Source organism: Rhagoletis zephyria, unplaced genomic scaffold, assembly GCF_001687245.7.
Source record: "Rhagoletis zephyria isolate East Lansing unplaced genomic scaffold, Rhagoletis_zephyria_1.1 Rzeph_scaffold_00679, whole genome shotgun sequence".
NCBI classification, from domain to species: domain Eukaryota; kingdom Metazoa; phylum Arthropoda; class Insecta; order Diptera; family Tephritidae; genus Rhagoletis; species Rhagoletis zephyria.
In genome coordinates this window covers 163,807-179,040 of record NW_016157763.1, presented here as the reverse complement: position 1 = coordinate 179,040, position 15,234 = coordinate 163,807, and the positions used below count along the sequence as shown (strand labels likewise).

At 34.7% G+C, this 15,234-nt stretch overlaps 1 protein-coding gene across 1 annotated transcript in view; it reads right to left on the bottom strand.

The window, feature by feature from the left end:
• Nucleotides 1-6,133: 6,133 nt before the first annotated feature.
• The window catches only part of haf (leucine-rich repeat and fibronectin type-III domain-containing protein hattifattener), a 70,232-nt gene continuing 61,131 nt past the window's right edge, over nt 6,134-15,234 (bottom strand). The window contains exons 4-5 of the mRNA XM_017613544.1: nt 9,861-9,999; nt 6,134-6,269 (exon numbers count right to left, since the gene is read on the bottom strand). Of these exons, the coding sequence (XP_017469033.1) occupies nt 6,171-6,269; nt 9,861-9,999 (238 nt within the window). The 3' untranslated portion in view covers nt 6,134-6,170. The remainder of the gene's footprint in view (nt 6,270-9,860; nt 10,000-15,234) is intronic.

Below are 15,234 nucleotides of genomic sequence, written 5' to 3'. Positions count from 1 at the left end.
TTTTTTTTTGAAATGGCATATTTTCAAAAACTAATTTTTTTTATCAAAAAATTTGTATGTGGAAAATTTTTCAAGAAAAAAACTAAAAAATATTTTTTTTCGTAGGGAATTTTGATGTGTGTATGTGTGATTTTATCGATAAAAACGTTTTAATTGCGTATGCATGTTCACTTTGAGCAAATTGTGAGCACTGGTTGGGGAAATCTTCGGTAGATTGGGCAAATCGCTAATTGGGCCCAATTGGGCCAAAATTAGAGCCCAATTAGGAAAAACTTTTGGCTCTGATCGGGCAACCTCAAAAAATTTCCAGCAAGGAAATTTTGTCATAATGGGCAACAATTTTTGTGCCCTCAACTGGCACGAAAATCTGCTAGTATCATATAAGTGCATTTTCAGAAAAAAAATCATAACTCGAAAATGACGAATTTTAGCATAATGCTACTCGTACTGAAAATAGTTTATACTATTCCCCAATAGACAAAAAAGTTTGAGAGAAAAAAAAGATGTGGCAATTTGAAAAAAATTAGTTTTTGTTTATAAACAATAATTAATTATTAATAAACAATTACTGCTGTTTAGTTCACTAGATCGATTCAGTAGATCAATATCTGCAATTTGAAAAAAAAAATCGTTAAAATCCTTGCTTTTTTGCGGCAGTTATAAACGATTTCATCAAAAGTTGCTATTAAGAGAGAAAAAAAGAAGGGTTCATACTCAAAAAGAAAAAATTCATTATTTGAAAAATTCGCATTTCTGAGCAAAAAGAAAAAATACGTTTCTCCTTAAATTGTTCAAGGAACAAGCCCTGCGAGTTTTATCGCAAACTTAAATTCACTTTCCCCCGGCCTGGGTGATTTGAGATGGAATGAGCCATATATGTTTTTTCACCTTTCCGAAACCTACCGCTAGACGGTAAGCCGGGGTGTATCAATTTTGAGTAAATTAGCGTCCTTAAATTTCGAAATATTGCAGTTTCAAGCATTTCTGAAATTTACCGTTATATGAAAAGCGGCCGTCATTTTAGTCCCATTTCAATAATTTTCAACGTTTTGCTTTTATGTGGCGAGCACAATAAAAATACCGAGTTTGGCACAAATTGGCAGAACGGTTATCGATATACATATAAGTGGGCGGTGACACGCCAATTTTCCAAAATTTTACCATAAACGTATTTCTTGGTAAATAGTTGTTGCAAGCATCAATTTTGAATAAATTAGCTTTAATATTTACTGATTTATCGAAGAGTTTGTATTTCTCTAAATTACCGTTATATGGGATGTGGGCGTGGTTATTGTGGACAGACATGGCTTAATCGACTTCTCTATTCATTCTGAACATTTATGTATAAATTTGTCTATAGCTATCTCGATTCGTTTTGGCTGTTACAAACAACCGTTATGTGAACAAAATTAATATACCCTTGTGCACAAGTGCGCACGGGTATAAAAATAGAATTATTAACAAAAACCAACAAAACCAACAACCACATGATCAAGTGAAAATTGCAGCGGAATAGCTGCGCTTGATTGTGTTGGCTTAAATAAAATTAAAAAGTGGGAAAAAAGCAACGATAATTTACAAGGGGAACTTAGCACAGTACGTAGGCAACTGGCTGAGTCAGTGGGATCGTCGGTTCGAATCCTACTGAAAGCAGTCTGATGAGGACATGTGGTGATTTCCGAAATAGCTATCACTTCTACCATTTTTTCAAATTATTGTTGCTTTTCCACAATAAGTTTTTCATTAAAAACGGCCTCAAGCTCAATAAAAATTGTTGAATATAATTGTTATAAGGCCATAAAATAACAAAAACAAATAACTTAAGGACGAGCACACCTAAAAGTTAAACATTCTAAAAATAGAATTATTAACAAAAACCAACAAAACCAACAACCACATGATCAAGTGAAAATTGCAGCGGAATAGCTGCGCTTGATTGTGTTGGCTTAAATAAAATTAAAAAGTGGGAAAAAAGCAACGATAATTTACAAGGGGAACTTAGCACAGTACGTAGGCAACTGGCTGAGTCAGTGGGATCGTCGGTTCGAATCCTACTGAAAGCAGTCTGATGAGGACATGTGGTGATTTCCGAAATAGCTATCACTTCTACCATTTTTTCAAATTATTGTTGCTTTTCCACAATAAGTTTTTCATTAAAAACGGCCTCAAGCTCAATAAAAATTGTTGAATATAATTGTTATAAGGCCATAAAATAACAAAAACAAATAACTTAAGGACGAGCACACCTAAACGTTAAACATTCTAACAAAAACCAATAGCCACATGATCAAGTGTAAATCGCAGCGGAATAGCTGCGCTTGATTGTGTTAGCTTAACAAAAATGAAAAAGTGGGAAAAAAGCAACGATAATTTACAAGGTGAACTTAGCACAGTGCGTAGGCAACTGGCTGAGTCCGTCGGATCGTCGGTTCGAATCCTACTGAAAGGAGTCTGATGAGGAAATGTGGTGATTTCTGAGATAGCTATCACTTCTACCATTTTTTCAAATTATTGTTGCTTTTCCACAATAAGTTTTTCATTAAAAACAGCCTCAAGCTCAATAAAAATTGTTGAATATAATTTTTTATTTTCTGTAAATTTCCAAATAAAATTAAAAACATTAAAATCCTTTTTCACTTAAATTGATTTCGTGAAATTAGCTGTAAAACACAAATATTTAAATATTTTTGAAAGATTTAATTTTGTAGTTGTTCATTTACATCTTGAAATGTATTTCTGATAAATATAAGAATTTCCATCTTCACTGCTGAATTTCTCGCACGATACTGCGGACAAAATCAAACGAGTTTGATTTTCAAACAATGCGTGCGATGCGGGGACGTCACAACGCACGCATTATCTCAAAATTGTGCCTACGTTGGACATCTACATTTGCCAATATATGTTTGGTTTTGTAATCTGCCCGCATTTAATGCACCGCACCGCGTTTCTCGTGTCTACGCTGGACGCAGCGCTACACAAATATATGGAATTATATATAGAACTATACCATATTTGGATTAAATTACATATTTATTATTAACAATAATGCAGCTTTTTCCATTATTTTTAAGATTCAGTGATTTTAAATTTTGTTCCGACAGCATAACTTTGTCGTAGAGTATCTGTACGAAGCTTCATTACGAACGGTTTCAATGAAGGCTCTCTACGAATTTCGAATTCGCGTTCATAGCATTTTCGTAGATTTAATGAAAATCGGAGCTACGATGGATTATACGAAAAACTTAGGAAATTCGGCTTGTGTACACCTAAGGAGAGCAATAAAGTTAGTTCTGTATTTATTAATAATTTGAATATAAATATCAAGGCGTATTTAATAAGACGGTGTTAGCCGTATATAAGTAGAAAATTACTCTAACAAATTATACGCAGATATCCATACTACATAGACATGGATAATAATTTGAATACAAATACAAAGGCGTAGTTAACAAGATGGTGTTAGCCGTATATAGTAAAAAATTACACTAACAAATTATACGCAGGTATCCATACTAGAGATGGGAGTGGGCCTAATTTTTTTACCTCCCTTTTATTAGCTCGGGATGTAACTATGTAATATTGATGCGCCTAAAAGATGCAGCGATTTCTATTCTCAAGTAACATTCCTGATGACAGTACGAATGGAAATTATAATAGCGAGGGTCTAGTTTTTTTAACTATAATTTTATTAGAATTTAAAGAATGCGTATTCGAAAAAGCGCACGAACCCGCACGGAGAAAAGGTCAGTGAGGCCCGGCTCGAAACGGCTCGGCACGACCGAACCCGATTAGGCACGGATTATATGGAATTCCGACAAAAATATTTACTTGTACGAAACAATTTTGCATAGCTATTATTTTTTTACACAAGAAAAGTTCCATGATAAATTTCTTGTGCAGAAAATTAGAGGAATATACTTAGCAAATATTTTAATTTTCAAAAGTGTTTCTTTCTTTTCAGTCATTACACTTTACAGTTTCATATTTTTACAGAAACAAACGATTTTCGAAGTTTAAGTATATTTATGTAGTATATAAACGTTTGGTACGTCTTGTGTGATGTTCTTTGTCCGATACAAAAATCCCGCTTGCTAGATACAGAAAAGTTCCATACATTCTTATCTGTATACAACAGCAGTTTCAAATCATTTACCCATTGGCGAAACTCTAAAACTGATAAATTCAAGACGCAAAGTGGTGGCCAAAATATCTCAATTTCACCATCTATTTTGTTTTTACCTAACCTTTTTGCCCATTTAATTTAGCGGGCTTTTTCGTTCTTTTTCGTGCTTTGTTGGAAATTTACTTAACGCACATGCTGGCACGAGCTCGTGCCGAAGTCAAAATTTATGGCCCATACCCGAGGGTTTTCGCAGGAGCCCGTCGGGCCCATGCCAAAAGCCCGGCCTGTATCCATCTCTAATCCATACTGTCATTGGTATGAATTACAACCAACACATCATTTTGACGTAATGCTTTTCACGGCGAAAAACTCAGCTGTCGCACAGTGCCGCCTAAGTGGGCAAAAATCGAAAAATTCTTTGTCTGCAATGTGAACGTGTTTGATATTTTTCTAAAGATAATTTATCCACTAAAAAGAATTAAATAGAAATTTCCCTATAAATGAATTATATGCCGCCAGGAAGCCACTAAAGGTGACAAATTTTATGCTAAGAATATTAATAAGAGCGTAGCCATGCGTAAGCTCTTCACCGAAATAAATGTCAAAAATACATTATTTGAAATAAAATGATGGTTGACGTTTTTTTTTTATTTCTATATACATAGTAGAGAGCTACAGGATTAAAAATTTTGGAATAAAATTAAAAACTGGGTGTCCCTGCGGTATTCCAGAAAAACATTTTTTTTTATCAAAATTTAAAAAATGGTACATTTTAATGGAATGAATAAAAACTAGATGTAAAAATATGTTACTTTTTATTATTTTATTAAATAAAATAGATTTTTATTTTTCGAAAGAAGAAATAACAACCTGCTAATTTTTTGCACTTTTTGAAGTAATGCGTTTTTGCTAATGCATTTGCATTTTTTGTCAGTTCCATCAGATCTGTACTATTCGTTCTATATTCAATAATTAAGTGTCAGATTAAAAAGCTTGACCTGTAGACATTAGAGGTTTATTTTTTCTTAAAGAGTTGCCACCTGTTAAAAAATGAAATTAAAATTTTTTATTAAGTTAAATGAATTATTAAGAGATGGGTATCAATCGAAATGTGTATGAAAAGGGTTTATTTGTTAACTACATGTAGAGGGTTGCCACCTGTTAAAAAAATAAAGTTCCATTGGAATAACAAAATATTTTTTTATTTTCATTTTTATTTCCACATAGATTGATTAAAAGAAAAATACTGATAAAAATAAAATATTTCACACAAAAAGGGTTACAATTTTAAAATTTCTGCCGGTATTTTCTTTGTAAATCAAATATTAGTGGCATTGTGCTACTATGATAGCACGGCCGAGTATTCATATCGAACTTATGTCCAGTAGTCGACAAAATTATAGCCGCACCACATTTTGACAAGTTTTAAACTATTATTTTTGTTGTTTTTTAATTTTGGTTAGTTTTTTTATAGTCCATTCTTTACCAACATCCATATAAATACAAGTTTTAAGACAGTGTTACACGATTGGGAATTTGCCGAAATTTGGTGCAAATCGTATCCCAATTGTGTGAATACCGAAGTATTTTTCTTTATCTCAATCACGAAAGATAATTTGTTGAAATTTTTTGATATAAGATTGCTGTATTGTACCAAGCTTTTGACTACAATAGCCCAATATAAAAGTTTACAAATCTGTACAAATGTACCAATCGAGTGACACTGCCTTAAACATTTATGCAATTAAAAAACAAAATTAAACGAATTGCGTAAAAATTTCGAGTTTTTAATTAGATTCTAAGTATGCAGTTTTGTACCCCGCTACGCTTTAATTAGCATATATAAGTGGTTTCGAATTAGAAATAATGTCCTATTTCAAAGAATTGGTTTGAAATGTCACATTTTTTGTTTATTGTATGACGAAACCGTCAATGCGATGTAGTCGTGCAAGCATTATTAAAATATATCGTTTGTTAAAATGTTATGAAAGACATGTTTACCTTGTGTTTCCACTCTTTCCTGGTAAGCCAGAAAAATGGTTGTTCATGTCGTCTTGATTATCCGCTGGATAAATGCGTGGTCGGGGTATAGATCGGCCGCTATACGCAGATACTTGATCCCATTCCTGCAGTAATAAGTACACTGTCATTTGATAAGTAAAGGTGTGTGTGTATATCAGGGATGGGCAAAATCAGGAAAATGAATAATTGAATAAAATAAAGAATACATTTTCATTCATCATTCAAGTAATTTCGAATCACGAATAAGTTGCCCTTCATCATCATGAACTTTCGAAATGAGGAATATATTTTTATTCTTAATTCAAGTAATTTCGGATGAAGAATAAATTTGTATTCAAGTAATTTCAAATACCGAATAAATTTTAATTCATTATCATGAAATTTCATATAACGAATACATTTTTATTCGCCATTTAAGTAATTTCGAATGAAAAATAAGTTTTTGTTCTTTATTTATGTAATTTGGAATGAATAATAAATTTTTATTCACCATTGAAATAATTTGGAATGATGAGTAATTTTTATTTATCATTTAAGTAATTCCGAATAAAAGCCCGGTTATGGAAGACTTGGGTCGAGGCCACGCAATGAGCGGCAAAGCGGCAAGCGGCTGAGCGGCGCTATACAAAAATGCCGCTCAGCCGCTCAGAAATGCCGCTCAGAGCATGGCCACTCAATAGTGTTTCATATGTTTTAATTAAGCCGCTCGCCGCTTTGCCGCTCATTGCGTGGCCTCGGCCTTAGGCTTGACTTGACTTGAAAATTAAATATCTTACCCAAAAACAACTTCACTTAGAAACTTGAAGAACTATAGATTTTTGATTTTTAACTTTAATTTCTAAGTGTAAAGAGAGCCATGAGAGAATCATGCTGCCATTTCATTTTTTAATAAAATCACTACAAATATGCCCCACAAATATAATTTTTTGTATAAATGTAATTCATCTGGCAATCGAAAAACAAACTTTCAAATAAGGACAGAAAATGAAATTAAAAGAGTCACAATTTGAACGCGTAAATACATTTATTTTAATTGTAATTTTTTGCTATATTCAAACCAAACAAATTAAAAGTTTACAATTCTACGTGTACAAATACAAGTGCTGAGAAACACAACAAAGAGAAAAGGTAATAGGTGACACGCTGAGTAATCGCTTTTTAAGTTTCTAGGTAAGTCAAGTCAAGTCAACTGCCCTGAAACTTCAGAAAATGTTGCGTTCTTTATATGAGAATGAAACAGGGAAAAAAATATTAAAATCAAATAGAAACGTAATTGATCTTACTATAAACGTCGACGAAAGTACTGTATATTGGTAAATATTCAATTCAATTACGCGCATATTAAAATGACCGCGTTCGTTCTGAAAAAGTGAAGTGAATAATCACGACAAAAACTAAAAAAAAAACTATTTAACTTGCATGTTGCCTGCAGTGGAATATGAACCCTGACCATCTCTGGATATCAACAAATTGTGGCATGCATCTTTGCGCACTCCGCTACACGCAGGCATATAAATTTACTTTCAAATGTTGAATATCCATCAACACCACAGCACGCGATTTGTACGGATAAACATGTACTATGTATGAATGCGTGTATTGTCACCGCTCTCAGAGCGGCGCTCTACATGCTTGGGGTGCGTATGTNTAATTGATCTTACTATAAACGTCGACGAAAGTACTGTATATTGGTAAATATTCAATTCAATTACGCGCATATTAAAATGACCGCGTTCGTTCTGAAAAAGTGAAGTGAATAATCACGACAAAAACTAAAAAAAAAACTATTTAACTTGCATGTTGCCTGCAGTGGAATATGAACCCTGACCATCTCTGGATATCAACAAATTGTGGCATGCATCTTTGCGCACTCCGCTACACGCAGGCATATAAATTTACTTTCAAATGTTGAATATCCATCAACACCACAGCACGCGATTTGTACGGATAAACATGTACTATGTATGAATGCGTGTATTGTCACCGCTCTCAGAGCGGCGCTCTACATGCTTGGGGTGCGTATGTACACTCATATATATGTATACTCAGATGTGAACAGTCAAATACGTGCGTAATAAATTTTGTATGAAAATATTATTTTTAAACTCGAACATTTTTAAACGATAATCAAACATAAAGTATTAATTTTTACTATGCATTATTTCCCTCAGTGTACTACTCCATCACAATTTATTTATAGAACTTAATAAAGCTGAATTATTCACTTGGCCTGTAAGTGTTTAGTAATTTTAAAGCAAAACACTTATTTCTTATATTGAAAATCAACCGTGTAACTGTCACCCTCACGTTTATTTGAGGCCAGAAAAGGCAGCACTTTTGCCGGATCAGAGCGCAATCTGCTGAGAAAACAACACGACGCCTTGTGAAAGGGCTGAGAAAAGAACATGAAAATTTGACAGCGCTAACACAAGGTAGAATAAGTGCAGCCTTTTTTCGAGAAAAGAAAATGCTATAAGTCTTGCATAACCCAGCTTTAATGAATAATTTTTCATTTATTATTAAGTTATTCTTTCTTGATAATCGTACCAGGTAGAATACAAATTTGTTCTTCATTCGAAATTACTAATAAAAATGTATTTGTTATTTGAAATTTCGTGATGAAGGATGTATGAATAAAAACTTATTCATCATTCGAAATTACTAGAATGGTGAATACAAATTTATTCATTATTTGAAATTTTAGATGATGAATGAAAATTAATTCGTCATTCCAACATATACTTTGTTTATTCGCTGTGATTCAAAACGTATGCATAGACCACATTTCAATACGCTCTGAAATTCAAAACAAGAGGATATCGACTCGAATTTGTTTTCGAATCGGTTTTGTATTTCTCACATCGCACAGTGCGTCGTGTGGAACAAGCTGAGTGAACAAAATTCATTCCCGGGTTTCTAGCAAAGGGTATCTTAAATATGAATTGGTTGAAAGGGTCTGTGATTTGCCTTTATTTAAGGAAAGGAAATCTTTATTTTAAGAAAGGAAAATCTCACAGGATTCGCAGAGTTTTAATTATTTTTACATGAAAACCACTTCTGTTTTTGTCACGTCCCACATAGGGATATTTGAACGATTTAGGCGGCCATAAACCAATTTGACAAAATTTTGAAGGAAACTTAAAAAATTAGTCACGTTCGATAGAGAATATTCCAAGTAACATTTCCCAGTCCCTCTCACTTTTCTAACTTGCACTACGAACTCTCACCGTTGACCGGAAACAGAGTATTCTAACGCTGGTTATAAATTAATTTTCGCTCTCTAGAAAGATCGTGACGGTTTTAAGGTAATATTTTGATTTCTGCATTGTATTCTTAAAAAGGATTGATGGATCCGCATGCAGAAGGTAATAATGCATTCAAGTGTTACACTTTTTTTAATCATTTTATTAAGCAAAAGTTCAACTTAAATGTAACGAAAATAGCGGTTTTCAACGATAATTTTTTTAATTTCTGTTGAATATTAAGGAATTTGTTGCATCCCCGGAAGAGATCGCGTTATTATTCTTTGTTGAACTGAAAATAGGGCTCGACATAATGGTAAAATATTTTTGATCCCCTAAAAATATTTTTAACTCTTATAAGATTTATAAAATTACTTAACATATTTCACGTTTAATAGAAATATAATAAGTGTTTAATAAGTATTCTTGTTTCACTCCTATTCATTTTACATATTTTTAAATGGACTTACCTTGTGGTTATTAAATGCCGCTAAAGTGGCGATAGAGCCTAACGGTCCTGGTGATCCAGCTGGTCCACAGCAGTTTACCGGTAAACCTCCAGTTGGCAACGGAATCTTTTGCTGTGTGCTCTGTAGTTTCCGGGACCGTCTATCATAATCAAATGTGAAGAAATAATGCAAAATGCTTTATTCACTACATAAAAGATACGAAATACATTTATTTTAGTGTACATTGTAAATTACAGCGAAAATTTGGGCGACTCTTCCTACATCATGCGTTGAATGAATAAAATTTGTATAATCCGTTGTTAATTACTTGCAAATCAAATGTAATATAAAATTTTTTACTGCGGAATTTTTGCGGCATTTCAGTAGAATTAATGTGAAAAAGTACATTTGGCGGGTTTAAAATTTTTTAATGTAGAATTTCCCAATAAAGAATTTTATAAAAATATAATTTTACAAGACAGAGCTTTAACAAGAATTTTGAATATGTATAAGTAGAATACTGTACCATAACATTTTGTACCCATCGTTTTTAACACGAAGTGATATGATTGTATGGATGCACCCTTTTTAAATTTTTACACTTGGTCTTTCATCTTCTTCAATAATACTTATACTATTTTTATTTTGCGACATCTAATTTTTTCCAGTCTAGCTTACTTTTTAAAAATGGAAATTTTTGCTCTTAAACTGTGTACTAGAACATATCCTTCAGCCAAATTTTCTAATACTTAGGTTGATTAGTTGAGAAATCTAACAATTGATGTAAAAACTTGCGAAATACTTTCCTAATATCAATCAACCGGTTCTGCTAAAAGAAAATTTCTTCGTTTAGTTCCACTAACGATTACGCTTTATTTTATTCTAAATAATCTGAAACAATATTTATCTTATTATTAAAACGAACAAGTTATAAAAATGAGCAGTGCGTGTTACCTTACCGCAGGTCCTGAGTTCAAGCCCGGTTTAACCCAACATCAAAAAAAAAAAAAAAAAAAAAACCTACAATAGCGGTCGCCCCTCGGCAGGCAATGGGGAACCTCCGAGTGTATTTCTGCCATGAAAAACGGCTTACCATAAAAATACAATCGTCGTTCGGAGTAGGCGTAATGCTGTAGGTCCCTCCCCTTTGTGTGATAACATCAAGGCGCACGCCACAAATCGCAAAAGAAGCTCGACCAAAAATGTGTATGTGTATGTGTAAGCGCCAATCTTTTATAATTATTAAGTTATAAAAATTACATACATATATGTATATATATCAAAATACCACTGAACACGCGTTCATATCGCATGATTCAAAAAGTAAAAAGCAAGAGAGCAAGAAGGAACAAAGCCAAACAAATAAAGCAGAGATGCATTTGTGTCTTGATGGATTTGGTGTTGCTCCAATACTCCCTCCAGACTTCTAAAGAGCGTAGCGTGGTGGAAGTCTGACTGGTCGTCTCAGCCTTGTCTTTAAATTTGTGGAAGTAGGTGGTTTCTCTTCCGAATCAGTCTCGGATGTATAGCCCCTGATGCTGGTACGAGTTGCATTGGATTTTGCGCTTCTTCTGGAGAGTGGCTAATAAAGGTTAGTGTGATGCGATCTATGGAAACCGTGACAGATTTGTTGTTGATCTTGAGCACGTAGGTTTTTGAAGCTCGACATTAAACTTCGTAAGTGCCGTTGTTTGGTGGTATGGGCTTTACTGCGTCGTTGCGCACAAAAACATGGTAGCTGTTGAAAACCCTGGCAACATAAACGGAAATCCATTGTCGCGATGAGATGTACTCGTGAGTTGGAGCTCATGCATGTAATTCAGCAATTTCTGAGCAAACTCAGATTGTGATGTGCTTTCACGTGTCTCACACATGTCACCTGGAAGTCTGATGGAAGTGCCATAGACGAGTTAAGCAGGCACCGCTTTGATGTCTGGCTTACAAACAGATCGTAGACCCAGAAGATCAATGGAAGTTGATATGACCAGTTGGCAGAATGGTTGCACATAATTGAGGCCTTAATTGCCCGATGGAACCACTTAATCATACCATTCGCTTGCGGGTGGTACGCTGTCGTCCGTAAATGTTGAATGCCTTGCACCCGAGAGAGTTCTTGGAAAAGCGTTGACCCGAACTGTCGACCTTGACCAGTAGAGATCCACAATGGTACACAGAAATTCTTAATCCAACTATTTAACAGTGCTGGGGCCACTGTATCTGCGTTGGCGTCTTCCGGAGGGGTTGCTTTTGGTTATCTAGAAAAGCGGTCGGTTATGGTTAAGCAATACTTGTAACCATTGGATGTAAGAAAAGGCCCGATAAGGTCGATGTTTATATGGCAGGCAGTACTTTTCGAGTGGTGGAACTAGTACGAATTTACTCTCGTCTGCTTCCAAGCATCTCAAAAAAAAACTAGGGGTATTCTCGATGTCTTGCGAAGCCCTTGAACGGTGCACTGATTGCACGTATTGCATAACTTGCAAGCACCCAACAACAAAATACATTGGAAGCAGCATTTCCTACCGCCGCAAAGTACGCAACGTCTAAACCCATGTACATATTTTGCAAAAAAGCAAAGCAAGATAAATTCGACTCTGTGCTAGCTGCTTTGTTGTTGGAATTGCTACGTATTTCTCTCATTCCTCTCATCTCTCCCACTTCCTTTTTTCCTGTATCTTGTTATTATATTTGATTTAATTTCGCTGCTTGCTACCTATGCATGCTACCACTTTGCAATGGGGTGGTCTCGTACTCTTAGTATTTTTGCATTCCGTGCAATCCGTGCATCATCGTGCAGGACTTCGAGAATACCCCTACTGTTGTTTAACGAGTCGTGCTGTTGCTTTCATATCCGGATGTGCGAGGTTATGAAATTTCGCTATAACTCTCTCTCGTTGTTCCGGTGGCACATATGGTCGTGCTGCGCTTCCGGATACATAACACATCATAGAAGTTTCCGTCGATGGTAATTTGATTTATTTAAAATATAAGGAGGTTTTGTCTGTCTTTAGCATTTGCTGAAGCCAGTTTAGTTGTTGTTTAGCATCTCGTCGTAGTCAATAACGTCATCAGATGATATATTACGCGCTAAAGTCGAGATGACGTATTTGTCGCGGAGATGCGTTGTCTTTCTTAAGTAAGCGGCTTATGATTGGTTGCTATAGTCAACTCTTACCATGTTTATATGATGCTTCCATTCGTTTTAAGTATAACCATGTTATTTGTATACACACATGTAAACGCATTCTTTAATCGAATTGAAACTTTTAACCGTGCTACCATAAATCACACTCTAAATGCGAGTTAAGAGTTGTTGGATCGTGTTAAGAGTACATTTAAACACGGGATTTGTCCACACGCTTGTTTCATGCAACTCAGTATGAAGTAAAACATATAAATGGTTCTTGAAATTATGGCTTTTTACCCTCCATTCCCGCCCAACCGACACGAGGGGCGCAGTCCGCATGACGTACGGAACCTTTTTTTTTTAGTTTTTTGGTGCCGAGGAGTGGAAACAGGAGTTTGTTAAGTGTCGAGATCTAAAACTATTCAGCTACAGAATCAAATTCATCAGCTGATTGGATATGCTAAAGATAGTATTTCAATTATTGAGAGTGGAAATGATAGTTTTCTTTATAGTAAAAATCGAGTCCGATATATCAAACGTGCTGGAATGAGAGTCAAAATCTCGACATAAACAACGGAATGATTCGTTTAGTTGAAAATTAGTTTTGCATGGCTTCAAAAACAGAGGTCGAAAGTGTCTTGACACTCGAGAGGGCACATTAAAATTTCCCTTAGCCAGAAGGGCCGGGCTATTAATCAAGCATGTCACTAATTTTACGATAAATATTATACCTAGCATTTCTCTACGACTTGTGAGTGTAGACAAATTTATGAGCTTTAGACGACTTGTGTAAGGGGGGAGATTGTAATCTGAATCCCAGTTAAAATTACGCAATGCAAAGCAATGCAAAAAGCAAGAATTGTTTTTGAATTGATTCAATCCTTTCTGGTAGCGGGGATTCCAAACAATAGATCCGTATTCTAGTACATTCTAGTATAGGTCTAACTAAACTGGTAAAAAGAGCTTTTGTAACATAAGGATCTTTGAACTCTTTTGACCATCGCCTTACAAATGCAAAAACGCCTTTGGCTTTATTGACTGTAACATTAATATGCTAGTTGAAAGTGAGTTTGGAATCCATTGTGATACCAAGATCGACAAAATTGGATACCTGCTCCAGATTATAATTTGATATTGAATAAACAGCTGGTTGAACAGCCCTCCGAGAGAAACACATAACTTTACATTTTTGAAGGTTTAGTGGCATATAGTTTGTATTACACCAACTAACCACGTTGTTCAGATCCGCTTGTAACAAAGACCTTTCTTCGATAGAGGACAATGTTTTAAAAAGTTTCACATCATCGGCATACATTAAAATTTTTGAATGTTTTATTATAGAAGAAATATCATTAATGAATATCAGGAACAGAATCGGACCAAGGTGGCTTCCCTGAGGAACTCCTGAAGAAACTTTAATGATGTTGGAAGAACAATTATTAACAATAACTCTTTGTGTTCTATCAGAGAGGTAAGAAGAGATCCATTAAAGAAGACTGGGCTGAAAGCCGATTAGGTCGAGTTTACGGATAACGAGTGACATAATTTGTCAAAGGCTTTACTGATATCGGTGTATATTACGTCGGTATGAGCATTTTCTCTAAAACCGTTTAAGTTGTAAACTCCAATAAATTAGTGATACTAGATTTTCCTTTAGAAAACCCGTGCTGAGATTGTGAAATTGAAGAAGATATAGAATATGTCAGCTGATTAACAATAATTGCTTCGAATAATTTGGGGATAGCGGAGAGCTTCGCTATGCTCGATAGTTTTCTATAGAGGACCTGCAGCCGTTTTTGTGAAGTGGTATTATCAAAGACTCCTTCCAGGCTGACGGAAAAACGCCATGTTTAAGTGACAAATTGAATAGGGTTGTTAAAGGCTCGCAGATGTTCTCAGCGCAGTTTTTAAGAAAACAGGTCGGAATATGATCAGGTCCAGGCCTAAATGACGCTTTTAAGGTTTTTAAATAGTGTAAAACTTCATCGGAAGATATTACTGGAATATAAACAGAGTTGATTGGACAAAGCTCGTACGGATGGTCTCCACTTATAGGGAAGTCTACAGAATAATTGGACCTAAAGAACTGGGCAAACATGTTGGCAATGAGTTGGCTGTCGCTAGACACAGTGTTGCGATAATGTATAGCGGAGGGAAAACCATGTACCTTACGCTTTGAATTTACGAAACCATAAAATGATTTAGGATTGTTAATTAAATTCTTCTTAATTTTACATAAATATGAATTATAACATTTCTTATTTAATG